Here is a 27,769-nt window from a genome sequence, read left to right as displayed (position 1 = left end):
CCCAGGCCTGACGCGGCCTGCGCTTCCCGCCCGGCCCTCGCCGCGGCCGCCGCGGGTGGAGGAGAAACCGGGTCCCCGTCCCCGGAGAACTGGCCTTGCAGGTGGTGAGGGCGGAGCGCCAGGCCCGGCCCCGGACAGCCTTGACTTGCCCTTGAAAGCAGTGTATCCAAAACTATTGCCAACCGCAACACTTTTGCAGCCGAAGAGAAACTGTATTCACATTGAAACTTTTTCCCAACTTCCTTCTCTGGATGAGGTTCGGGTGTCAGTCTGACACCCTGACATTGCACGTGCCATACTCCACATCCTGGCTTGCTTGCTTGCTTGCTTTTATCTCTTCAACTGGTTCGTTTTAGTGTTGTCCTTTGGGTGGTGATAGCAGTTGATGGGCCTCTGGAAAATATAGTTGTCTTTTAACAAGGAAAGCAATAGAACTGGCATTTTGTTGTTATTTATTTTATACATACATATATACATATATATGTATATATAGTGCAGGTCCTGGGGTTTTGATTTCAAGGCCTCCCTTAGTTTTTTTTGGTCAAGGCCAGCGCCCTACCACTTGAACCACAGCTCTGCTTGCAGCTTTTTGGTGTAATTGAAGATAAGTCTCATGGACTTCCCGAGCTGGCTTTGAAGTGCGGTCCTCAGATCTTAACCTCCTGAGTACCTAGGATTATAGGGATGGGCACCTTTTTTTATTGTTTTGTTTTGCAGTGCTGAGGATCAAACACTGCTATGACTTAGTGTCATCATAGTAGTAGCACTTGAGTCTTAGGAGGTGGAACTCACAGAAAGCAAGCGATGCAAGGAAGAAAGATGTTTGAACTCTCCTTTGTGAGGCTGCAGGTGCAGTGTGCCCTTCCTGGAGTTGATACTCAAAGTCCAAATTACTTACATTTGGTGTTTTTGTTTCCAAGGTGATTTTTTTTAATTATTGTTTTCTGTGCCAGTATTGGGACTTAAGATCAGAGTCTTTTCTTGCTCAAGTTTGGAAACTTGGGAAGTTTGCAAGGGCAGTTTGCTATTCATATAGATAAAACCAGTGTGAGTCCTCTCAGATGTCTGGGCTGGAGGCAACTCTGTGCTAATACCAGCATGAAGGGTAAGACAATAGGAAGGCTACATGCTGATGGGCATATGGACCTTCTGTGTGCTATTGGGTATTTGATTGAAATTTTTCATAATGATTTTTAAAACCACAGAGATGGCTTGAGGCAGGAGTATGGATAATAAAGAGGTTGAGAAACAAGCTCTGGCATATGAGCATTTGCAGGCAGGTAGAGGTGAGGTGGCCAAAAAGGGAGCTAGAAAGAGCATCCAGGAAGGTGGTATGTGACTGCTACCAGAAAGAGGTATCATCCCAAGGAGGCCATCATCTGTCAGGTTAAGCAGCATGACAGAAGGAAACTGGCTTTGCCAACAGGCATGCTGCAGTAACCCTGTGGGGTCAGTTTTAGAAAGCAGTGCAACTTCTTGGGCACCCCAACCCAGTATATGTCCTAATGCAGCTAGGTGCCAGGCCCAGAGTGATGAGTGTCTTGCAAGTGCTGGAAGCCTTCTGCACCCAGGTTTAATTCATGCTTTTACAAAGCCTGCTCCTCTTCGTTCTCTCCAAAGAAGCATCTTTCAGTTAGTGGTCCAAACCAGAAACCAGCAGGTCTTCCTCAAGCCCGACCCCCACCCCCACCCCATCTGTTGCTACTATAATAGTTCTGTCTTTAGCATGTCTTCATTCTGTCTTTTCCATCCATGACCCTCATCTCAGCCCCTAGCAGCACTTGTTTGAATCTTACAAAGAACATGGTCTTGAACCTATCGCTAAAGAGGAGAGCTGAAAATTTCTAACAAGACATTACAAAGATTTCTATTATACAAACTCTGGATCCTAATCCTTTTTCCCATCCACCGTCTATCTCCCAGCCAATAGGGGGTGTGGATATTAGATGCTGTGGAATTATTGTCTTGGTGTAATAATAGCATTTCAGATTTGTCTTTGTTTTTAGGTGATCTGTGGTGAAGTATTTCTTTCCATATACTGTTTGCAAATGCTTGTGTAAAAATTAAAAAGTAGGGCTGAAGGCATGGATTAGTCATCTCCAACTGACCCAAGTGTGAGTGAGGCCCTGAGTTCAAGCCCTGGTACCAGAAAAAAAATAAAAAGTAAATAGAAATTGGACATAGTAGCAGGTTCTTTTTAAATCTGTATGCAAGGTATTGATTGTCCTTCCTCAACTTCTCTGAAATATTTCAAAATGAAAGGTGGGTAAATGGGTCTCTATAGTAGCAGCTTAGAAAACAGGTTTAACGGGGTTGACACAAGAGCTTTGTGGTAGGAGTGGGGTTGGATAGCTGCTGCTGTAACACAAAAGTTCCTTGGAACAAGTGGTGTTTGCAAGCTCCTGGTTTTGGCACATAATCCTTAACATATACTTTCTTTTCCACCTGACAAATTATCTACAAGACTTTGGATCAACAAATACTTCTTCAGCCAGTTCTAACTTCCCCCCAGCTAACCTGGACTCATCTCCTGCTCGCCTTTCTACCTACCACCAGTATCTCTGAACCCTTGCCTGACACTGGGTGATGATTATGCTTCAATAACCCTCCTGCAGACTCGGCACTTTGAAGGCAGAGCTGGACTATTTTCTCCTCTGTTCCTCAGCTGCCCAGGGCCTGGCACATACTATGTGCCATTAGTAAATATTTGAGGGTCAAATGAGGAAGCCTGTTCTGATCCTGCTGCCTGTCATGGGGTCTTAATGCATTTCAATATACTTATCTTTTCCATTTGCTCTAACTAAGCCTTATCACCATTTTACGCAGCTGATCAGGACCTGCTTCAACCTTTCATCTCAGGAGGGTGTTTGTTTGTTTTTGCCGTGCCAAAAATTAAACTTGGGGCTTGGAATGTAGGATAGGCAAGCACTCTGCCACTGCACTACATACCCCAACCTCAACAGTGTCTTTCAAATATATTCAAAAGAATGTTTCTGCTTAACCCTGGACCACCCTTTGCCCATCCAGTGAATGTGTATTTGTATATCCTTTATGCCTATAGCTGCTAGGCATGGCAACCACAGGCGCCCAGGACTGTTGATGCCTGCCTACATGGCCACTGTCATCTGCCACAGCACTGCCAGGCTGCTTTGTACACACTTGAAAAGCTGCCAGCATCATGACATGTCAGGATGCAATCCTCTACGTAAGCTGTGTAAGAGCCTAACTACCCTGCCTGCCTTTACCCTGTTGTTACATCTCGCTCCATCCTCCCCCTCCCTGCTCTCCTGCCTTCCTGAACTCTGCTATGTCAGAAACAGGTCACTTATTTCCATGACTCTTTCTTTGCCTTTGTACATGCTGTTCCTTTTGACTGGATTATCACCTGCCTTGTTTATCCGCTCACTTGTCTTCTAAAACAGCTGAATGTCTTTCCTGGAGTCCCTCAGTTCCTCAGAAGCTGTGATTTGTTCCCTTGAGCATCAACTGTGTGTGTATGTCTATGTGTGTCTACATCTTCTTCCACAGCATCCATGCTGACTCTGGGTGATTGCTAATAGAATTTCCCATGTGGCTGAACAGGCTCAGGCTCAGTATCTGATTCAAACGGATGCTCACAGAACCTCACTCCCCTCATGCTTATTCTACTTCAAGTCTGATATTTTGTAGACTGGTGCTCCCTCCTCTGTTGATGTTATAAGACTCGCAACATCAGTGTTATCACTCAATGCTATGGTGACCTCTGACATTGGTGATTAGCACTTGATGCTATAGAGACTCCTGACATTGGTGATTGTCATTGTCAGTAAAGGACTGATGCCTTGCCAGCTTCCTATTACTCTGACAGCCATTGTAGCTTTTTACCTCCTTCTCGCTGGTCATACACAGTGAGAAGACTGGGATCATCTATAGAGTAGTCAGCTTAGCTCATCTGACACTCAGATGATGGCAAGGCTTGCAATCAATGGCGAGCAGGGCTGGAACAGACTGCTTTCATGTGTCAAGGCAATCGGCACTCAAGTTCTAAGTAGTTGAGATCCTCAGGGGTAGGGAGGAGGGTCTGCTTTCACCCTGCCCCTCTGAAGACCAGGATTCAGAGATTCTTGTACGTGTCCTATCCTGACTGCTTCCTCTGCTGAGCATTTTCTGTTTACAAAACACTTCCATATCCCTAATATCTATTGTAAAAATTATCATAATAATTTTATCTGCTTGTCATTTAATCTCATGAGATATTAAACATCTAAAAAGCTGGCATATATAAACCATTCTAAACAAATTTGAGCGGTGGGGGGGAGGGTTTGTCATTTGTATTTATATAACTAAATAGGGCCTGAACACTATCTCTGAGGTTTTTTGCTCAAGACTTAATACTCTACCACTTGAGCCACAGCACCACTTCCAGCTTTTTGTTGTTGTTGTTGTTAGTGGATATAAGAGATAAGAGTCTTACAGAGGAAGTGGCGCTGTAGCTCAAGTGGTAGAGCACTCGCCTTGAGTTGAAGAGCTGAGGGACAACGCCCAGGCCCAGAGTTCAAGCCCCACGACCGACAAAAAAAAAAAAGTCTTACAGATTTTCCTGCCCTGACTGGCTTCAAACCACCATCCTCAGATTGTAGCCTCCTAGGTAGCTGGGATTACAGGCATAAGCCACCAGCACCTGCCTGCTTATATTTGTGCTTGAACTCAGAGCCTTGCTCCTGCTTGGCTTGCTTGCTTGGCACTCTCACTTGACTTCACACCTCTAGTCTGGCATTTTGCTGGTTCAATGGAAATGAAGTCCCTCAGACTTTTCTGCTCAGGCTGACTTCAAACTGTGAATCTCCAGATCTCGGTCTCTTAAGTATGTAGGATTACAAGCATGAACCACCAGCAAGTGGATTTTTTTTTTCTGGTCCTGGGGCTTGAACTCAGGGTCTGCACACTGTCCCTGAGCTTCTTTTGCTCAAGAGGCACTTTAGCCACAGCTCTACTTCCAGTTTATTTTGTAATTTATTGGAGATAAGAGGCTCATGAACTTTCCTGCCTGGGCTGGCTTTGAACCACGATCCACAGAGCTCAGCCTTCTGAGTAGCTAGGATGATAGGCATGAGGCACCAGCACCCAGCTCTGGGCTGGCTTTGAACCAAAATGCTCAGATCTTAGCCTCCTGAGTAAGTAGGAATCTAGGTGTGAACCACTGGTGCCTGGCAAATGTTTTTATTTTTATTGAAATAAATTTTACCCTGACTCATATGGAAAGGTGCCTTCTTGAAATTCAGTTTTTTTCTAATCAAAGAGTTGTGAAAGAAAAACACCATATGTTTTGCCTTTTGTTAAAGAGCTAGAAGTTTTAATATATAGTGTCTTCAACTTTGGGAAACTTTTATTTAAAAAATAGTTTTAGAAAGTTAATCACTATAGATCAGGTTCTCACCTGAGTGTGTTAAGTGCATTCTCTAGGAGTATTTTGTGCATTATACAAGTGAGAAACAGTAGCTCCAGAATCACCCACTCCAGAATATAACCATTAAATAAGGGATTCTATCATAGAGTAAAAGCCAAAAGAAGAGTCTCCAGCTTCTTTTTAAAACACATTTAAGCCCATACATTTTTGTTGACTTTACAAGAAAATGTTGCTGGTTACCAGTGACTTGTGTCTAATCCTGGTGGCTCAGGAGGCTGAGATCTAAGAATTGAGATTTAAAGCCATCCCAGATGGACAAAGCCTTGAGGCTTTTTTTTTTTTGTCTAGTCCTGGGGCTTGAACTCAGGGCCTGGGCACTGTCCCAGAATTTCTTTCGCCTAAGGTTAGTACTGTACCACTTAAGCCACAGTGCCGCTTCTGGTTTTTTCTGTTTATGTGGTATTGAGAAATTGAACCCATGCATGCTAGGCAAACATTCTACCACTAAGCCACATTCCCAGCCCCTTGAGGCTCTTATTTCCATTTAACTAGCAAAAACTTGACATAGAGCTGTGGCTTAAGTGGTAGAGCTCTAGGCCTGGAGTTCAAGCCCCAGTACTGGCACAAAATGGGAGGGGAGACGGGGATTGTAATCAAAAGCAGTTGATATTAATGCATGTAAATATGAAATTAGAATACTACTATTTCTAAAATACATTCTTGCATAATAATAGGAATTTGTGTTGTTCCAGCATGGAACCTAAGTATGCATCCCAAGAAGCAGTGGAGAACATATTTTCCTGAGGACATGAAGCAACCATTCCTCTTGATGTTTTTTTTTCTTAATTTGTGGCATTCCCTAATTAATTAATCTGTTTTAGTACACCTTAAATTATCTGCATTAGGAAAGAAGTGTAAGGAATGCAAGTAGTGAATGTTTTTGTGCATTTAGTCTCCAGCACTTAGATAAATATAGCTGCCTGTGTGGAATGGCTAGTGTAATTGCTGGGCCAAAATCATTTTGATAAAATATTACACTGTCCTGTAGGTCATCCAAGTTTGTGTTCTCACCAAGCAAGCCTGTGGGTGTTAAGAGGGCACTTAGAGTGTCATGGTTAAAGTATAGATCATTGCTTCAGCCAAATTTATCTACATATTTTTTTCCATGTTGCTAAGAATGCAGCCTAGGGCCATGCATGGACAGTGTCTGCTTCACAACCCTTACACATCCCAATCCCCATTCTGATCACCTTTAAGTGTGGAACTCAGTAGCATTAGTTTTATTAGCTTTATGCTACATAATCATAACCTTTATCTGTTTCCAAACCAAACCTCCTTCCCTTTTTTTAGAGGTATTGGGGTTTGAACTCACGGATTTGTTGCTAGGCAAGTGCTCTCCCACTTGAGCCAGATCCTCAGCTCTTAGGGTTTGATTAATGTTTTTGGCCAGGCTGACCTGAATCTCAATTCCCACTGTTATTTCTGCCTCCTGAGTATCTGGGATGACAGGCACACATCTCCATGACCAGCCGCTGGTGAGAGGAGGATCTCTTTCACCTTTGCCAGAGCTGATCTGAAACTTCAAGATAGATGCCACTGCACCACACCTTGTATTAAAATACCGCATAAATATATCACTGGGATAATTTTTAAGTGTACAATTCACTACCATTGAGTATATTCATACTGTTTCAGCCATAGCGCTTTTTCATCTCCCAGCACCCAGCAGGTCTTTGTCAAAGCTGCGCTGGGGCAGCGGAAGAGCACTACTAGGATTGCACTGTGAGGCGTGAGGTTGTCCACTTGGTAGCCTCTGCTGCTGCTCTTGAGCATGCACATGGCCAAGCGAGGTTGTGTGCCTAGGTTCAGAGCACAGGGCAAGGACACAGTGCAGGCTTGATGAAGACAGCAGGGTGGCATGTGACAGGACCTGCTGGCTGAGACTCACTGTTGTGTTTGTTATTCCACAGGAGAGTGACATCATCCGATAACAGGCCCCGAGAAGACAGCTGGTTAAAATCTTTATTTGTCAGGAAAGTTGACCCGAGAAAAGATGCTCATTCTAATCTCCTAGCCAAAAGGGAAACGAGCAGTTTGTACAAATTGCAATGTGAGTAATAGGTTCACGTTTCATAGCTGCTTTTGTTGTTTATTCAAACAAATTCATTATGGAATTTTCTTTTGTTTCAGTTCACAATGTTAAACCGGAGTGCCTAGATGCATACAACAAAATTTGGTGTGTATATTGAACTATCTTTTCCTTGGGAAAAAGTGATTTTAGGATTTGTTAGTTTTACTAATACTTGATAGCAGAGACTGGTGTATTTTATCTCATGGAAGCCTTGAGTTCTCTGAGCAGGTACTCTACCACTTGAGCCACACCCACATCCCTTTTGGCTTTAATTATTTTTTCTGCTACAGTCTTGTGTTTTTGGTCTGGAGCCTGCCTCAGACTTTGGTCCTTCTCCCTAAGCCTCCCATGCAACTGAGATTACAGATGTAACCACCACACCTACCTTATTTGTTGAGATGAGTCTCTGTTAAGTTTTTCCTCCCTGGGCTGGCCTTGATCCTGATCATCCTGAGCTCCATCTCCCTGGTAGCTAGGGCTACAGATGTGAGTCACCAGCATCCAACTGTTTATACTTAAACTGAGTTGTTTGGTTCGCCTATGCGTTTTGATTTTAAACAGCTAACCCCTCATATGGTCTCCTCACAGTCTAGAATGCTACCAGCTTTTGAAGATTGGCAGGAGCCATGCAACGCCATCTAGTCATCGGTTCTTCCAGTGCTTAAGTCTCTTCGCAGACCTTCCTGGCAAATCATGCATAAATAAATTCCATCTCTGGACAACTTTGAGGGTTAAGAATTAGAACTCGGGGCTGGGAAGGTGGCTCAGTGGTAGAGCGCTTGCCTTGCATGCCTGAGGCCCTGGGTTCGATTCCTCAGCACCACATAAGCAAAAAGAAAAAAGCCAGAAGTGGTGCTGTGGCTCAAGTGGTAGAGTGCTAGCCTTGAACTGAAGAGCTGAGGGACAGCACCCAGGCCCAGCAGGCCTCACGACAGACCCAAAAAAAGGAAAAAAAAAAAAGAGAATTAAAACTCATTTTCCTGTGATCTCCACTGTTGCTAGATTTCCTCCTAAAGAGACTGGCACATGAAAGTTCTGCATAGGGCTCAGGTTATGCCTATAATCCCTGAACTCTAAGGCTGATATTTGCCAGTTCAAAAACAGCCTGGTTTACAAAGTGAGAGCCTATCTAAAAAAAAAAAAAAAAGCCATTCACCAGTGGCTCATACCTGTAATCCTAGCTACTCAAGTGGCTGAGATATAAGACTCTGATCTCCAATTAACCACCAAAAAACTGCAAGTGGCACTGTGGCTCAAGTGATAGAGTGCTCACCTTGAGCTACAGAGCTTGGGGACAGCACCCAGGCTCAGAGTTCAAGCCCCATGACCAACAACAACAACAAAGCTGGGTAACACATACCTGTAATCCTAGATACTCAGGAAGCTAAGATCTGAGGTTCAGAACCAGCCTGAGCAAGAAAGTCTGTGAGACTCTTATCCCCAAGTTTCCTACCAAACTGCAGAAATGGAGCTGTGGCTCAAGTGGTAGAGCACTATCCTTGAGCAAAACAGCTCAGGGAGAGCCTGGTGCCGGTGGCTCACACCTTTAATCTGAGCTACTCAGGCGGCTGAGATCTGAGGATCAAGGTTCAAAGCCAGCCCGAGCAGGAAAGTCTGTAAGACTCTTATCTCCAATTAATCACCAGAAAACCAGAAGTGGTGCTGTGGCTCAGATGGTAGAGCACTAGCCTTGAGCTGAAGAGTTGAGGGACAGCGCCCAGGCCCAGAGTTCAAGCCCCATGACTGACAAAAAACAAAAACAAAAAACTCAGAGACAGTGCCCAGACCCTGAGTTCAAGCCCCAAGACTAGCACTAAAAAAAGAGAGGAAAAAAGTATCCTGTACATATGTGATTATTACTGTTATTTCTTCCCAATTCTTCCCTTTTTCCAGAATCTGTGACCCCTGAGCTGATTGTTCTATGACAAGACCCATACCTCTGATAAAATTTGGGAAAATTTAGCTCAATTCATAGTTAAAGTAATATTTTAACAATTAGTTGTGAACAAATACAAGACAAAGACCTTTTAATATCTGAGAAGGCAAATGATTTTTGTCTCCAGAACTCAGAACAATTTTCAGAAGCAAAGCTTTCCGTTTGTTTTTTTTTAGGTATTTAGTCAAATGCAACAGCATAGAATTTCTTGCTCACCTCAGTGTATCTCTTTATTTAAAAACGACCTGAAACAGAATAGATGTTTATCTCTATCTTTTCTCATAAAATGAACAGTTTTCTCCACACTTGCGTTTTTCTACACTGGATTATCTTCATCCCATTTTACTGTTTCACCCCCTGTCTCATTCTGCCTATCCGTATTAGTATCAGCTGCCTCAAACCTCAACATGCAAAACCACCTTCCTGCCAGCACTGTCCACTTGCCTGTCCTTAGACCTTGTGACTAGTCAGTCACAGAGGCTACATTCTTCATCCAGTAATACCTTTGGGTTCTCTGCTTGTTTCCTTCTCTTCTGACATCTGCCTCTTGTAGTCTGCCAAGCCCTATTCCCAAGTTGCCCTCCCTTCTGACTGCCTTTCCAGGCTACTTTTCCCTTATCAGCACCCCACTCTGTAATCCATTATCCCAATGGATAGTGGATGATCTGTTTCAGATCCATTTTCTCCCTCCTGTGTTTTTTTTTTCTTTTCTCTTGACACTTCCAGTTTCCAGAACATAAAGACTTAAGTCTTGCCTGGTTTTCAGGGGCTTTTATAATGAGATTCGTCTGGCCTGTCTAGTTGGGGGCATAAGTACTGCCTGCCTGACAACTTCCATTCAGGTAATGCCAGGGTTGGTCAGGCTCCATTTCTGACCTTGAAGTCCTTTTGCATCCATTGTGGAATGAGCACTGTATATTTCATCACCATTTTTCTGCTCAGAAATTGTGTGGGTTTGAGCTTTTCTCCTGGTGTAAAACAGTGTGGCCCTTGCTCTCACCATCCTTGCACATAGCATCATCCTTTGGGAGGGTTTCCACAGAGCCCAGCTGGTAAATTATGAAGCCTCTGGTAAATTATGTCTAGCCATTGTCTTCCGTGGTTCGGCCACTGGTCCATACTATATGGTCAGAGGTAATGAACTGGTTGCTGTGTTTTGTGTGAAGCTATGTAATACCTCTAGCCTAGCTCTAGTTTTGGCCCTGATGATGCTATTTAGGACTGTTGAAGATTGAGGCCTTGTGTGCTCATCATTTTCTTTCTCCTTTCTTTGAGGCCTGCCTATTCTCTTCCTGGTAACTCTACCTGCTGTACCAATTCTCTTGTCTGACTCTCTTCCCTTTCTCATGTTTTTGGGTTTTTAGATGTTAGAACTAGCAGAACCAAGTTTGTTTGTTTGTTTTTTGTTTATTTTGTTTTGTTTTAGTCAGTTGTATGGCTTGAACTCAATGCCTGGACACTGTCCCTGAGCTACTTCACTCAAGGCTAGCACTCTACCACTTTGAGCCACACCTCCACATAACCCCACTGATGTCCAGTAGAACCACATTTTTGTAAACATTACATTCCTAAGCAGTGCTCTTTCCCTGAGACAGCAAGAAGTCCTGCAATCTAGGAACCTTTGCCTCTTCATTGTTTTTATACTTTAGTTGCTGCCCACTCTTGTAGACAGCTTGGGTTGAAAGCTAAGCTTCTGATAAGTGAGGTGATAGTGTAAAACAGAATTCAACTTAAAGGTTACCTTTTGGGCCTCATTTTATCATAAATGTGCTCTGAAATCAGCTGTCAGAACCCAGCGTAGGTGGTCTCTTTCTTTTTACTGTTTGTGTGGACCACTGGTAAATTTTCTTGGTTGTTTAATTAGTGTTACTGTTTCTTCTCTTTAAGTCAAGAGGTGTTGCCAAAGATTCATGAAGATAAGCATTACCCTTGTACTTTGGTGGGGACTTGGAACACATGGTATGGCGAGCAGGATCAAGCTGGTAGGTCTTTGAAATAAACATATTTTCCTTAAGCCTTTTTGTACTCATTCAAATAATTTCCTAATTGAATACTTATTTTATTAATCATAGTTTTTCAAGTTTCAGTCTAATCTTATGGCTAAAGTAGTCTCTTCAATAATTCATTAAAAACTACTGTTTATTATCTTTAGTGTTTTAATCTATTATTAAGACTTTATAGCCAGGCTCCAGTGGCTCACACCTGTTATCCTAGCTACTCAGGAGGCTGAAATCTGAGGATCATGGTTCAAAGCCAGCCTAGGCAAGAAAGCCCATGAGACTCTGATCTCCACTTAACCACCAAAAAACCAGAAGTGGCACTGTGGCTCAAGTGGTAGAGCGCTCGCCTTGAGCTGAAGAGCTTAGGGACAGCACCCAGGCCCAGAGTTCAAGCCCCACAACAAACTATAAATAAATAAAGACTTTGTAATGTAATTGCTGTGTCAATTACATGACACATTACAGTTCATTTGTTACTTAACTCAGGTCACTACAGTACATGGAACATTAGTTTTGCACTATGTTTTTGTTACACGTATCTAGGATATTTTCCTGGTTAGGGTATTGTGGAGCTCTGAGTGTGTGCTGTCTTTTAAAATGCATTTCAGTCCACCTGTGGCGCTATGAAGGAGGCTATCCAGCTCTCACGGAGGTTATGAGTAAACTCAGAGAAAATCAGGTAATGGTTTTGAAAAAAATGTACACTTATTCAATCTAATAATACAAAATGTGTTAGTACAAAATTAAATGACTTATCTCTCCTTAATTTTTGTTAGTAAACACTTTGTTTTTGTGGTAGAAATTTCTGTTGTTTGAAACTGGGGCTTGAACTCGTATCTGACACTTTTGCTAATTTGCTGGCGCTCTACCACCTAAGCCATGCCTCTAGCCTCTAAGGGTGTTTTTTGGGGGAGTGGAATTTTTTTTCTTCTCTTGTTTTAAATATTTTTATTGTCACTGTAAAGGTGATATACAGAGGGGTCATTGTTTCATAAATCTAGTTGTGGTAAAAATTTTATGGTAGAAATTTTGTGGTAGAAATTTGGATTCCTGAAGCATGGAGTTACTATTTCATGCTTACCAGTTTTAATATTATTAAAATGACAGCTCTTGTTATAAAACTCCACTTGTAGCCAGGTGCTGGTGGCTTACACCTGTAATCCTACCTACTCAAGAGTCTGAAATCTGAGAATCACAGTTCAGAGCCAGCCATCGCAGGATAGACCATGAGGTCCTTATCTCCAAGTAACCACCAGAAAACTAGAAGTGACACTGTGGCTTAAAGTGGTAGAGTGCTTGAGAAAAGAGCTCAGGGTCAGAGCCTGTGCCCTGAGTTCAAGCCCCAGGACTGCGAAAAAATAAATAAATAAAACTCCAGTTGTGCTTTTAAACTAATAAGCCAATACATTGAGGCCAGCGTGTCTGCATGGTAGACACAGGAAGACCTTGGTTACCCAATGTCCATCTGCTTCAGGGAATGTCAGCACATGTGGTATTCCTTTGGGCCAACTTTGCCATCCTGCCCCTCCCTTCACTTCTGGGAGCTTGATCTTGAACACACTAGGCAAACACTCTACCACCGAGCCACATCTGCAGCCACACATAATTAGGAAAGAAAGCCTTTTATGGAAGCTCCCACAAGAGTATAAATGCCTTGGGAGTTGTTTTGTGGCCATCAGGTAGCCTCCATTCCAATATGGTCCAACACTGCTTACGGACATTAAAAAATTAAATTTGTAAGCCAGGCACCAATGGCTCACAAATGTTTAGAAGGCTGAGATCTAAGGATTGCACTTTGAAGCCTTCCTGTGTAGGAAGGTTCATGAGACTTTTTTTTTTTTTTTGTCAGTTGTAGGGCTTGAACTCTGGGCCTAAACACTGTCCCTGAGCTCTTCAGCTCAAGGCTAGCACTCTACCACTTGAGCCACAGCACCATTTCTGGTTTTCTGGTGGTTTATTGGAGATAAGTTTCACAGACTTTCCTGTCCAGGCTGGCTTCGAACCGCAAAACCAAGATTCTCAAATTTCAGCCTCCTGAGTAGCTAGGATTACAGGCATGAGCCACTGGCCCTGAGTCCATGAGACTTTTATCTCCAATTAATCACCAAAAGCCAGAAGTGGAGTTGTGGCTCAAGTAGTAGAGTGCTAGCCTTGAACAAAAAAGTTCAGGGACAGGGGGCTGGGAAGGTGGCTCAGTGGTAGAGCTCTTGCCTTGCATGCATGAGGCCCTGGGTTCGATTCCTTAGCACCACATAAGCAAAAAGAAAAAAAAAGCCGGAAGTGGTGCTGTGGCTTAAGTGGTAGAGCGCTAGCCTACCACTTGAGCTGAAGAGTTGAGGGACAGCGCCCAGGCCCAGAGTTCAGGCCCCACGACCGGACCCCCCAAAAAAAAAAGTTCAGGGACAGTGCCCAGGTCCTGAGTTTAAGCCCTAGGACTCTCAATACACACACACACACACAAAATTTGTTTACATTGTCATTTAAGTAATGCGGTGAGCATGTATTTGTTGTGTATCTCTGGACACCCAGCAGTGCAGATGAGTGCTGTGGGTCCTCACACTGGTTCAACAAATAAAAAGGATTGTCTCAGGCCATCTGGGACTTTAAGTTACCTTTTCTATGATAGTATTCTCTGGGCACATCACAGTTTCTAAACTACACTAATATGTAAGAATTAGAAGATTTCATGAGAGTATCTTTTTTACCCGAAGGAATTTGTGAGGTTCCGGAAGGCAAGAAGTGACATGCTTCTCTCCAGGAAGAACCAGCTGCTGTTGGAGTTCAGTTTCTGGAACGAGCCTGTCCCACGGGCAGGGCCTAATATATATGAACTCAGGTCCTACCAGCTCCGAGTAAGTATGGAGGCAGGAAGAAGAGCAAGCCTCCAATTGCTGACAGTAAACCTGGAGTGTAGATTCTGTTATGGAGGTTAGCCTTAAGAGTTTGATTTGGCTAATTTTCTCCCTATCTAGTTCTCCCATTTCTTTCTCATTTTTTCCTATTCCACTATGCTCTTCTGTTTGTATGGTCTTATATAATATATATGTTTGATTTTTTTTCCCTAAATAACATTTTTGTTTTTAAAAGGAAAGACCTCAGCCAGGCGCCAGTGGCTCACACGTATAATCCTAGCTAGTCAGGAAGCTGAGATCTGAGAATCTTGGTTTGAAGCCAGCCTGGGCAGGAAAATCCATGAAGCTCTTATCTCCAATTAATCACAGAAAAAGCCAGAAGTGAAGCTATGGCTCAAATGGTAGAACACAGAAGCTCAGGGACAGCGCCCAAGTCCTGAGCTGGAGAAAATGAAGCAGGGTCTTTCAGTGGTCTTTTCTAGTATGGACCTACGTCTTGTTTTGATTTTTTTTTTTTGTCAGTTGTGGGGCTTGAACTCTGGGCTTGGGCGCTGCCCCTGCACTCTTCAGCTCAAGGCAAGGGCTCTACCACTTGAGCCACAGCACCACTTCCTGTCTTGTTTTGTTAACCATAAACTGGTTATCATTGTACATTTGTCATCTTAGTCTATGAAGCCATGAAATACAATTTCTTCTGTGGAATGAGAACAAGTAAACAGTCATACTCACTCTTGCTTCTCTATTTTATCATAGAAGAACTAACCAAAGTCTTCATCTCTTTTCAGCCGGGAACCATGATTGAGTGGGGCAATTACTGGTGAGTATGTTATTGATATTGATTTTATTGGTTTTAATCATGTATTTTTTAAGCCACAATGTGAATCCTAAGGGGAAAAAAAATCTTAAGAAAAATGCTATGGGCTGAGAAGGTGGCTCAGTGGTAGAGCGCTAGCCTTGAGCTGAAGAGCTGAGGGACAGCACCCAGGCCCAGAGTTCAGGCCCCACGACCGGACCCAAAAAAATAAAGGAGGTCCTGTCACTTGGTACACAGTGGACAATATTATGTGAACCAACCTCAGTCACAAAAGGTTGAACAGTGTATGAGTTCATTTGTGAGAACATCCGAAATGGGCACAATCATAGAAACAAAAACTGAAAAGGGGGCTGGGGAGGGGAGAAGTTTGTGTTTAGTGGGTGACAAGACTCAGATCTGCAAAGTACAGAGTTTTGTAGACATGTGTGCAGAAATGTGCTTACACTTGACATTGAACTACACACGTGAAAATAGAATGTTAAGTTCAGTGTTGTCTTTTTCCCACAAGAAAAGCAAATAAAACATTTATTTATTGGTGTTTTAAAACAGGGTCTTGCATTGTTATCTAGGCTTACCTGGAACTCTGTCTCTTCCTATCTCAGCCTCCCTAATGCTAGGGTTACAGATGTATACCACCAGGCCTGGCTTAAAATATCTCTTTAAATGGGAAAAGGATTTGGATATGTGTTTCACCAGAAAATTCTAATAAACACATGAAAAATATTTCAGCCAGGTGCTGTGGCTCAAGCCTGTAAACCCAGCTAAGTGGGAAGTAGAGATTAGGAGAATTCAGTTTGAGGCCAACCCAGGCAAAAAGCTAGCAAGTGCATCTCACCTATAAAGCTAGTACAGTGGTGCATATGTCTATAATCCCAGTTACACGGGGCCAAGGCTGCACTAGGCAAAACCTGAGTCACTATCTGAAAAACCTAAGTAAAAGGAAAAGGCTTGGGATGTGGCTCAAATGATAGAACACCTGCCTCCTATGAAGTATGAGGTCTTAAATTCAAATTCCAGCATGCCCCCCCCCACACACACACAAGTATTCCACATCTTTAGTATTATAAAAATACAGAGCAAACCTGCAGTGATAAACAACTTCAGTACTCACTGGATGGTATAACTAACACGATGTCCTCCTGGACGGCAGGCATTTACATCTTCATTTACTGCTGATGGGAAAGTGAAACAAGGCAGCCACTGAAATAAGACAGTCTGTCAGTTGTTCAGGAAGTGTAGAGGGACATGACCACTGAGCACCGGAACCCAACAGAAGAGACGTCGAGTGGCCAGACAGGCATGCAGATGTCCACAGCATGCTCCACAGCTTGGTGTGTGGTTAGTGTTAAAACTTGCTCACCATGGAATGCACAGGATGTGGTGGGTTAGTCAGTTACTTTTTCTTTAGTGTATAAAGCCAGTGGCATTCAATTTATATTTTGACACATAGGTAACTAAGATGGTGATATCTTCAGTACATGCTTCTGATTATTACCAAGCTAAGGCAAGTATATTTTCTTTGCCTTCTATGACTAAATTAGAAAAATGCAAAATGAAATGAATTATCTGGAAATTGTAACACTATCAATGAAATTTTTTTCCTTCTGAGCAGGGTTTGATTTGCTTAATTTCAATACTTCATCCATAGATTTGTAATTTTTGTGATGATACTGATTACATAATTCCAAAGGTGAGGGTGCAGGTTAACAAATTGCACATTGTTTCTGGATGACCTTGGGGGAAGTGGCAAGAGTCCTCCCTTCACCAGGGAGGAGCCTGAGTTGGGTGTGATTGCAGCTGTGGTGTGGCTCTCACAGTAGATGAGAGCAGATTTCCCCTGGCCTGTTAACTGTGGGAAGCTGTTGTGACTGAGGCTGGGCCAGAGCTCAGGCAGCATTGACATGTCATGTTTTGGTGATCCACAGTGAGGACGTCCATCATAGATCCCAGCTTTGCTTCTGGTAGCAACCCTCCCTTCACAGCTACCTTTGACTCTAGAAAATTGCTTTGGGAAAAATAATTTTTAAATATTTTTTAAGAATTCCGATTACCTCACTAAGTATAAAAATAACATGAGGGGGGGCTGGGAAGATGGCTCAGTGGTAGAACATGTGCCTTGCATGCCTGAGGCCCTGGGTTCTATTCCTCAGCACCACATAAGCAAAAAGAAAAAAGCCAGAAGTGGCGCTGTGGCTCAAGTGGTAGAGTGCTAGCCTTGAGCTGAAGAGCAGAGGGACAGCGCCCAGGCCCAGAGTTCAGAGTTCAGGCCCCTCGACCAGACCCCCCAAAAATAAATAACATGAGATCTGGGAAAGTGGTTCAGTGGTAGGGTGCTTGCCTTGAGTGCGTGAGGTCCTGGGTTCTATTCCTCAGTACCACATAAGAGAAAAGGCTGGCAGTGGTGCTGTGGCTCAAGTGGTAGAGCTCTAGCCTTGAGCTGAAGAGCTGAGGGACAGTGCCCAGGCCCACAGTTCAGGCCCTATGGCTGACCAAAAAAGACAACAACAAAAAGTGAACAGGTGGCTCATGCCTGTAATCCTACTCAGGAGGCTGAGATCTGAGGATCATGGTTCAAAGCCAGCTCAGGCAGGAAAGTCTGTGAGACTCTTTTTACTTTGTCAAGGTGAACTCTACTACTTGAGCCACTGAGCTACTTCTAGTTTTCTAGTGGTTAATTGGAGATAAGTGTCTCACAGGGCTGGGAAGGTGGCTCAGTGGTAGAGCACTTGCCTTGCATGCTCAAGGCCCTGGGTTCGATTCCTCAGCACCACATAAGAAAAAAGCTGGAAGTGGCACTGTGGCTCAAGTGGTAGAGTGCTAGCCTTGAGCTGAAGAGCCCAGAGTTCAGGCCCCACGACCTGACCCAAAAAAAAAAAGAAGAGCCTCACAGACTTTTCCTGCCTGGTCTGGCTTTTAATCTCCATCCTCAGATCTCAGTCTCCTGAGTGGCTAGGATTACAGGCGTGAACCACCAGGGTCCAGCCTTCTGTGAGACTCTTATCTCCAATTAATCACGAGAAAACCAGAAGTGACACTGTGGCTCAAGTGGTAGAATGCTTGCCTTGAACTGAAATGCTCAGGGACAGCACCCAGGTCCAGAGTCCAAGCCCAAGACCAACAAAAATAAAAATAGAGCTGGGCGCCAGTGGCTCATGCCTGTAATCCTAGCTACTCAGGAGGCCAAGATCTGAGTTCAAGCCGGGTGACTGACAAACAAATAAATAGATAAATAAAATAAAATAATAACATGGCTGGTGTACACTGAAAGGCATGAAAAGAGCTGATACTTTTTTTTTTTTGGGGGTCCGGTCATGGGGCCTGAACTCTGGGCCTGGGCGCTGTCCCTCAGCTCTTCAGCTCAAGGCTAGTGCTCTACCACTCGAGCCACAGCGCCACTTCCGGCTTTTTTCTTTTTGTTTATGTGATGCTGAGGAATCGAACCCAGGGCCTCACGCATGCAAGGCAAGCACTCTACCACTGAGCCACCTCCCCAGCCCAAGAGCTGATAGATACTTTTTGCAAGTGATAAATGTCAAAAAGGTTTTTGTTTTTTAAGATGGAATCTCCATATGTTTCCCAAGCTGGCCTTGAACTCTTGATTCTTTTGTTACAACCTAAGAGCTGGGATTACAAATATACCACCACACCAATCTAAAATTTTTTTTAAAAAATTAGCTGGGTGCTATGATTCATGCCTATAATCCTAACTACTGAGGAGGCTGAAATCTGAGGATCACAGTTCAAAGCCAGCCCTGGCAAGAGACCTTCATCTCCAATTAACCACCAAAAAACAAAAACAAAAAAAAACTGGAAGTGGAGCTGCAACTCAAGTAGAACACTAGCTTTCAGCAAAAGAAGCTAGAAAATAGCACTCAGGCCCTGAGTTCAAGCCCCAGGATTGGAACACAAACAAAAAAGGCACCTATTACAAATTTTCCTTTTTTTTCTTTTTGCCAGTAGCCAAGCTTGAATCCAGAGCCCCATACTTTTTCTCTCGTGGCTGGTACTTTACCACTTGAGCTATTTCTCTTAAGTTCCAACCTCCTGGATTTGTCTGCCTGGCCTGGCTTTGAACTGTGATGCTCAGATCTCAGTCTCCTGCATAGCTAGGATTATGGTGTGAGTCACCAATACCTAGCTATGTTACCCATGTTTTTATGCCAGGCCTGGGGCTTGAAGTCAAGGTCTAGGTGCTGTCTCTGAGCTTCTGTATTTCAAGGCTAGTGTTCTACCTCTTGAGCCACAGCTCCACTTCCAGCTTTTTGGTGTTTAATTGGAGATGAGTCTCACAGACTTTCCTACCTAGACTGGCTTTGAACCACAGCCTCCTGATTAGCTAGGATTATAGATAGGAGCCACCAGCATCCAGCTAAGGTGCCCCCCCCTTTTTTTTGTCGGTTGTGGCACTTGGTGCTGTCCCTCAGCTCTTCAGCTCAAGGCAAGTGGCCTGGGTGCTATCCTTCAGCTCTTCAGCTCAAGGCAAGTGCTCTACCACTTGAGCCACGGTGCCCACTTCTGACTTTTTCTGCTGATGTGGTGATGAGGAATTTTTGTCAGTTGTGGCGCTTGAACTCTGGGCCTGGGCCTGGGCGCTGTCCCTCAGCTCTTCAGCTCAAGGTGAGCGCTCTACCACTTCAGCCACAGTACCACTTAAGTTTTCTGGTGGTTTATTGGAGATAAGAGTCTCACAGGCTTTCCTGCCTAGGTTGGCTTTGAACCACGATTCTCAGATCTCAGCCTCCTGAGTAGCTAGGATTACAGGCATAAGCCACCCAAGCCCGGCTAAAGTGCCCATTTTTAACCAATGTAATCACAGTTTTATGTATACCAAGTGTTTTATGTATTTTTAAATAGTTTTTTTATTGTAAAAATACTGTACAGAGAGGTTATAGTTACATGAGCAAGGTAATGAGTACATTTCCTATCGAGCATTGTTACCTCCTCCTTTGTTTTTCCCCTACCAGCTGACAGAATGTCTTAATACCCATTTAGCCAGCGCTTGCACTGGAGACAGTGTTGGTGAAATGCTGACAAAAAGTCCCACCCTCACACTCCCTGCCACTGAGATTCACAACTCACTCAGTGCCTGGGTCTCTCTCTGGCTTCTTCATCTGTTTCCAACCCCGTTCTGTAGCAGTGGCTCCACTGTCCTCTGACATCCTGGGGCTGTACCAGATTTCCCCCACTTTCTCCCAGAGTGTTCTTAGAGAAGCAGTTCTATTTAGGTTGCCTGGCTCCTCCCCTATTGATTCCCTCAACTTTATGTCAAGAGTTAGTGACAAAACCAGATATCCCATGTTTTTATTTGGAATAATTGCATCATGCATTGTATAATTACAGAAAGGTGTATTTACATTTTATATCTATTAAAATTGCTTTTGACTGCACTCTGATAATTTCATAGCAATTCAGTATTTGCTTTTGTGAAAAAATGAGGCTTCATTCTACACAGCTTTCCCTGGGTGTGAGAGAAATGTAGTAATCTACTCCCCACTTAGACACAGCAACCTATCCACCTTAACAGCTTTCCCTGCCTACAAATGGCATGGGCCTATAGTCTGTTCAGCCTTGTCTTTCCTCTTCCAGGGCCCGAGCAATCCGCTTCAGACAGGACAGTAATGAGGCAGTGGGGGGCTTCTTCTCTCAGATTGGGCAGCTATACATGGTTCATCACCTCTGGGGTATGTATGCTTCCATTCATTTTGAGTTATAAGATTTCAGATACATGGCTAATTAAATTCTAATGGAGGTCATAATGTGGTTGGACGGTAGAGCAAACCTTAAATTGGAAACCATAAACAACAGGGAAATTCTGGGCTGGACAGTAAACTGGACTGTCTTAAGAGCTGAAGCCCTGAGTTCAGTCCACAGTACCACCAATTGAATTGAATGTTATTGAGGAAGTTCCATGGTTTGAAAGGTGTCTCAGATTTACTGAACTGTAAAACTTTAAGAGCAGATCACAGGGCTGGTAAGGTGGCTCAGTGGTAGAGTGCTTGCCTTGCATGCCTGAGGCCCTGGGTTCGATTCCTCAGCACCACATAAACAAAAAGAAAAAAGCTGGAAGTGGTGCTATGGTTCAAGTGGTAGAGCGCTAGCCTTGAGCTGAAGAGCTGAGGGACAGTACCCAGGCCCAGAGTTCAGGCCCCACTACCAGACCCCCCCCCAAAAAAAATAAAAAAAATAAAAAAAAAGAATAGTTCACTTTGCTTCTCCTACAGAAACTAACAGTAAGTTTGGCCAGAACAACATGCTCACAATTTTCTGAGCTTGGTACTAAGTCCTTTACCAGCTTAGTAGATGTGCCAAGCATCATGCCTGGTCTTAAATCTTGCTTCTTTGTGGTTATTTTTAAGCTTACAAGGATCTTCAGACCAGAGAAGATATACGGAATGCAGCATGGCACAAACATGGCTGGGAAGAATTGGTATACTATACAGGTAATACAGGCCCGTTTATCTTACTGTTCTAGCTGCATTTTTTCACTCTGGCTAGTTTGTTTACTTTCCAAATATATATTACTAGGATAGTGAAGAGGTTGTAAAGATGAGAGATAACCAGAATTTTAATACTTACTTGACTCTCTTTAAAAAGATTATTGTTGGGCTGGGAAGGTGGCTCAGTAGTAGAGCCCTTGCCTTGCATGCATGAGGCCCTGGGTTCGAGTCCTCAGCACCACATAAGCAGAAAAAGAAAAGGCTGGAAGTGGTGCTGTGGCTCAAGTGGTAGAGCACTAGCCTTGAGCAAAAGAGCTCAGGGACAGTACCCAGGCCCTAAATTTTGGCCCTACAACCAGGACAAAAAAAAAAATTAATCATACAATTGGCTGGAGGCATGAGTCTGTGGTGGAGTGTCTGCCTAGTAAACACAAGGCTCTGAGTTCAAACTCCAGTGCCACCAAAGGAAAAAAAAAGTATATATAAGTATGAAGTTTTGTGGCTTATGCTTATACCTGTTGTCCATTACCAGAGGCATGTTTCATTCAGCAGTTTAAGAATACAGTATATCTGTTCCTTTGTATAGGACACATTCAAATATATGATTACTTTGTTTTATTATAAATTTATTTTAGTTCAAAGAACCATTTGAGAAATTACCTTTTCTCACAGTATGGGCTTTCCTATTTCCCACAAGTAGAACAAGTCTCCAGGAAAGGTGTGTTGATCTTAATAGCAGGTTGCTAGCTGACTGGTTGACAGTCTACATATTTCTGCTAAGATCAGTGCTGCCTCAGAAACAGAACTATTCTGTGTCCTCTTGACATTGCTAGCCACGAGTTTGAAGGACAGCAAGCTCAGTAATCTTGACCTGTTTTCAGTCCCACTAATTCAGGAAATGGAATCCAGGATCATGATCCCACTGAAGACTTCACCCCTCCAGTAACGCTACAGAGTCTGTGTGCCCATGTGGTGCGACAGGTACCTGTCAAGAAGTAATTGTGAGAAAACTGAGGTGTACACTGCTGTACATAGCTTATAAGGGGCCTCTTTAAAATTCATCACAGGAAAGGAAACCATTACCATGTGGCCGATGACAGGCTCTCCCTGTTGTCTTTGAACCATCTCTCCCCACCCTCCAGGAAGCGAGTCCCGATTAGAGTCTGTCATCTAAGATTCCAACTATGAAAAGAGCCATTTCTTTCTTAAAAAGCAAATACATTTTATAAGCACAGATTTTGACAAACTTCTTGTATCAGGAAGAAATTCAAATTTTGTCATGTTTCTCAAGATTTTCTGAGTCTCAAACTAGGAACAAGTAATGAGTGTGCCCAACAGCTGAAGTTGTTTGAATTCACTCCCATCTATAATCAGTGAGCCTTAAGTGTGTCATCACCACTCTGGTAATGGTGGACAAGGTACATTTTATCAATAACTGTCTTCACGTTGTGGGCCACGGTCTCTGTGATGGTGAAAATGGCTTGAACCCATGTATCAAATGACTGAAATGAACACTGGGAAGAGGCTAATTTTATTTGTGATATTTTTCTATAAAACGAGTAGCACTTGGAAAAGAGGTTTTCTTTTGTAAGCAGTCATTTATGACCTCAGACAACTCTGGTTGATGTTACAGCCACTGAAAACCCTTCCAAGGTCACAGATGAAGGGTGATCCGTGTTGAAACTTAATTTGGCAGAAAGCTGCAAACTGTGTCTAGCTCTGTGTGTTCAGTTTTTAGTAGCATGTGCCAATTTTGTGACTGTAATCATATGAAATTCCTATTAAACTGAAAAATTATTTCTACCCCATATATTGAGGAATTTATGTGTAAAATAAAGTGTGAATAAATCAAATGTCAAGCTTTTACATGCGAGTCTTTTTCTCTGAGAACATAAAATGTCAATAAAACCCTCTTTGTTTTCACATACTGCCCATTGGGACCTTTTATGACTTACGCTGACAAGGAATTTTCCTATATCAAGGGACCCACGCTCTGCCCAGCTGCCCTGCTCGTCATCAGGAAATCTTCACAACTGCTACCCTGGTGAGCCTCTGACCTGATCTCAGGGTGAGGAAAAGCCCAATTTCTGGCCTTTCCAATGAAGTTTGTGAAAATGGCCATTTCACTTTACCCTCTTGAGTCCTTAGTAGACTCTCAGATCCTTGAAAAATAGGGGCTGTTGTCTTTGCTTACCATACCCAGCCTGTGACACAGGGTCTGGGACAGGTCAGACACTCAGCCCACATTTGCAAGATATATTAAATAAGAACTATACGAAACAACATTTCTGTTTTTCTTTTATTTATTTACTTTTCATTATTGCGAATAGAGCTCAGGAGCTTAAGACCTGCACTTGCTTAGCAAGTGTTGTACCATGTCAGCTATGCTTCTGTCTGTAAACTTTAAGAAAAATGGAGCCAGGTGCCGGTGTCTTATGTCTGTAATCCTCACTACTCTGTAGGCTGAGGTTTGAGGAGTTCAAAGCTAGCCTGGGCAGAAAAGTCTGTGAGACTCTTTTTTTTTTTTTTTTTTTGGTCATGGGGCCGAACTCTGGGCCTAGGCGCTGTCTCTCAGCTCTTCAGCTCAAGGCTAGCACTCTACAATTTGAGCCACAGTGCCATTTCCAGCTTTTTCTGCTTATGTGGTGCTGAGGAATCGAACCCAGAACCTCATGCATGTGAGGCAAGCACTCTACCACTGAGCCACCTTCCCAGTCCCCATCTGTGAGACTCATCTCCAGTAACTACTCAGAAAAATCTGGAAGTGGTGCTGTGGCTCAAGTGCTAGCCTTAAACACAAAGGGACTCAGGGTTCAAGCCCCAGGACCAGCAAAAAGGAGAAGGAGGAAGAGGAGGAGGAGGAAAAGGAGGAGAAAGGAAGAAGAGGAGGAAAAGGAAGATAAAGAACAGTAGAGTTAGTTGTGTTAGTAAAGGTAATGTAGCCATTCAGAAGTGCAGAGATGGTTCCATTTACAAATGTGTAGACTGGTGTGAGGTGCTGGTACATGCATGTAATCCTCACACACAGAAAATGTTGCAGGATTTTAAGTTTGAGGTGAATCTGGGTTATGTAGACTCTGTCTAAAAAACAAATTTTAAGGTAGGCATGGTGGCACATTCCTATAATCCTAGCTACTCAAGAGGTAAGCCAGCTAGGATTAAAAGTTTATAAGACCCAATCTCAACCAATAAAAGTTGAGCATGATGGTACATGTGTAACATAAATAGGATTCCAGACCTGTTCAAAAAGCAACTGAAGTCAGGTGCTGGTGATTCACGCAATAATCCTCACTACTCAGGAGGCTGAGATCTGAGAACTGGCTCAAAGCTAGTCTAGAAAGTCTATGAGGCTCTTATCTCCAATTAACCACCAAAAAGCCAAAGGTGGAGCTGTGGCTCAAGCGGTAGAGTGCTAGCCTTGAATGAAAAAGCTCATGGGCAGCATTCAAGCCCTGGGTTCAAGTCCTAGGAGCAGCAATAAATAAAAAGAGTTAGAACATGACTCAAGTAGCAAATCACCTACAAAGCAAGTACAAGGTCCTGAGTTCAAGAATCAACTAATAAGTTTTCAAAAAATTAAAATGAAAAATAGTGAGCTGGGTGCTGGTGGCTCATGCCTATAATCCTAGCTACTCAGGAGGCTGAGATCTGAGCATCTCAGTTCAAGGCAAGCACTCTACCACTGAGCTACCTTCCCAGCCCTAGAGCATCTTAGTTCAAAGACAGCCCAGACAGAAAAGCCCATGAGACTCTTAGCTCAAGTTGACCACTAGAAAACCTAGAGCTGTGGCTCAAAGTGGCAGAGCACTAGCCTTGAGAGGAAAAGCTCAGGGATAACACCCAGCACTGAGTTCAAGCTGACAGAGAGAGAGGGAGGGAGGAAGAAGGAGAAGAAGGGAAGGAAGGGACAGAGGGAGGGAGGTAAAAAGGAAGAAGAAAAGAAAAAGGGGAAAGAAAAAACCTACAAAAGACATGAAACTTCTTTCATTTTCTCAATTGCTTCATCTACCCATTCTAACCAACCCTTGGGCCACCAAATATTTGGTGAGCATCACTGTCAGGATGCTAGATAGGCAAGAAAGAAAATTGGAGGCATGGCTCAAATGGCAGAGCACCAACCTTGGGCTTTAAAGCCAAATAAGTGTCAGGCCCTAAGTTTAAGCCCCAAGTATGGCAAAAAAAAAAGAAAAGAAAGAAAAAGATAATAGAAAAGAAAAGAAAAAGGTAATAAAGATCTTAGATTAAGTGGGCTGAGAAGGCTGGGATGTGCTAGCACACATTCAGAGCCTGAGGCAGTCAGCCAGTGCTGGGGAAGTGTCTCCACATCTAGGAAAGTTAGAACCTCCACGCTGAGGGCCCTGCACTAACATGCTAAAGCAAGGCCATACGAGCTGAGATGCCAGTGAGATGGCTCAGTATGTCACTGGAGGTCATTAGCAGAGTCTCGGCTCTTGCTGTGGGTGAGACAAAATATGCCAGACGTTTTGGAGCAAAGGAAGGGCATGACTCACACTCCTCCACCACACCTGAGTTTGATCTGAGGACCTTGCGCTTGCTTAGCTGGTTCCCTGCCACTGGAGCCATGCCTCCAGCCCTACTGACATATATTTCAAATGAGGACTTGGCTTAGCAGTTGCAGTAGAGGGAATGTCCGGGTCCTAAATAAACTTTGATAGCAGAGCCAGCATGATTTCCTAAACAACTGACTGAAATGTGAATGAGAAAATTCAGATGTGCCTTAAGGGTCTTGAGGGATGGGGAAGGCTGGAGGTAGAACAGATCTGACGAAGTAAAGATCAGTGCTTAGGAAATGTAACTCCCCCTATAAACTCATATGTTGAAAACTTGGCCCCCAATCTGGTAGTACTCTTTTGGAAGGTTCTGGAAACTGCAGAAGGGGACCAGTTGGAGGAAGTAGATCACTGGAGGTATATCTTTGAACTTTACACCTCGTCCTGGCTCCATCTATGACTGTCAGCCTGTCTCTCTACTTCATGTCTACCAAGAAAGAAGCTCTCTGTCCATACACTCCTGCCACCACAATGTTCTATCCAAATGAATAGGGATAACCAACCATGGATGGAGCTCAGTGAGAACACCACCCAAAAATAACTCCTTCCTCCTTGAGGGTATTTCTGTTGGGTATTTTTGTCACAGGGACAATAAAAACTAACACAAGCTAGGCACCCAGTAGCTTGTTCCTGTCATCCTAGCTACTCAGAAGGCTGAGATATGAGGATTGTAGTTCTAAGCCAGGCCAGGCAGGAAAGTCTGTAAGACTCTTACCTCCAATTAACCATCAGAAAACTGGATGTGGAGCTGTGGCTCAAAGTGGTAGAGTGCTAGCCTTAGCAGAAAAATTCAAGGACAGAACCCAAGCCCTGAGTTCAAGCCCCATGACCAACAAAAAAAAGGGGGGAGGGAGGGGCTGAGACTGAGGCATAGTTCAGTGGTTTAATACTTGCATTGCAGGGGTAAGGCCCTTGATTTAATCCTCAGTGCTGCAAAAAAGGGAAAAGGCATTTTTATTTTTTTAGTGCTATATCACTTTGAGCCATAGCACCACTTCCAGTTTTCTGGTGGCTAATTGTAGAGATGAGAGTCTTATGGACATTTCTGCTGGGGCTGGCTTTGAACCACTATCTTTAGATCTCAGCCTCCTTCATAGCTAGGATTTTAGCATGAGCCACAGGTGCCTAGCTAAGAAAAGGCAATTTTGTCTGCAAGCTTGTGTGGCACACACCTCTTGTTAAGACTGAAGATTTTGCTGGGTGCCACTGGCTCACACCTGTAATCCTAGCTACTCAGGAGACTGAGATCTGAGGATCCAGGTTCAAAGCCAGCCCAAGCAGGAAAATCCATAAGACTTTTTTTTTTTTTTTTTTTGTCAGTTGTGGGAGCTCAACTTGGCCTGGGCACTGTCCCTCGGCTTTTCAGCTCAAGGCTAGCACCCTACCACTTGAGCCACAGCACCACTTCCAGCTTTTTTCTGTTTATGTGGTACAGAGGAATCAAACCCAGGGGCTCATGCATGTGAAGCAAGCACTCTACCACTGAGCCAACTTCCCAGGCCTCCATGAGACTCTTATCTCCAATTAACCATTAGAAAAGTGGAAGTGGGCCCGATGCTGGTGGCCTGTAATCTTAGTTACTCAGGAGGCTGAGATCTGAGGATCACGGTTCAAAGCCAGCCCCAGCAGGAAAGTCCATGAG

The 27,769-nt window shown here is 43.6% G+C and overlaps 1 protein-coding gene across 1 annotated transcript in view; it reads left to right on the top strand.

Annotated features, from left to right (window-relative positions):
* Nucleotides 1-23,422, top strand: part of Gbas (glioblastoma amplified sequence) — a 24,497-nt gene extending 1,075 nt beyond the window's left edge. Inside the window, exons 2-11 of the mRNA XM_013033177.1 lie at nucleotides 6-104; nucleotides 7,357-7,496; nucleotides 7,577-7,622; nucleotides 11,341-11,435; nucleotides 12,062-12,132; nucleotides 14,165-14,305; nucleotides 15,091-15,122; nucleotides 20,706-20,800; nucleotides 21,476-21,559; nucleotides 22,438-23,422. Coding sequence (XP_012888631.1) covers nucleotides 6-104; nucleotides 7,357-7,496; nucleotides 7,577-7,622; nucleotides 11,341-11,435; nucleotides 12,062-12,132; nucleotides 14,165-14,305; nucleotides 15,091-15,122; nucleotides 20,706-20,800; nucleotides 21,476-21,559; nucleotides 22,438-22,502 — 868 coding nt within the window. The 3' untranslated portion in view covers nucleotides 22,503-23,422. The remainder of the gene's footprint in view (nucleotides 1-5; nucleotides 105-7,356; nucleotides 7,497-7,576; nucleotides 7,623-11,340; nucleotides 11,436-12,061; nucleotides 12,133-14,164; nucleotides 14,306-15,090; nucleotides 15,123-20,705; nucleotides 20,801-21,475; nucleotides 21,560-22,437) is intronic.
* Nucleotides 23,423-27,769: the final 4,347 nt, after the last annotated feature.

Source organism: Dipodomys ordii, unplaced genomic scaffold (assembly GCF_000151885.1).
Source record: "Dipodomys ordii isolate 6190 unplaced genomic scaffold, Dord_2.0 Scaffold164, whole genome shotgun sequence".
NCBI classification, from domain to species: domain Eukaryota; kingdom Metazoa; phylum Chordata; class Mammalia; order Rodentia; family Heteromyidae; genus Dipodomys; species Dipodomys ordii.
The sequence above is the reverse complement of the archived record's forward strand: the minus strand, read 5'-3'. Positions and strand labels throughout refer to the sequence as shown.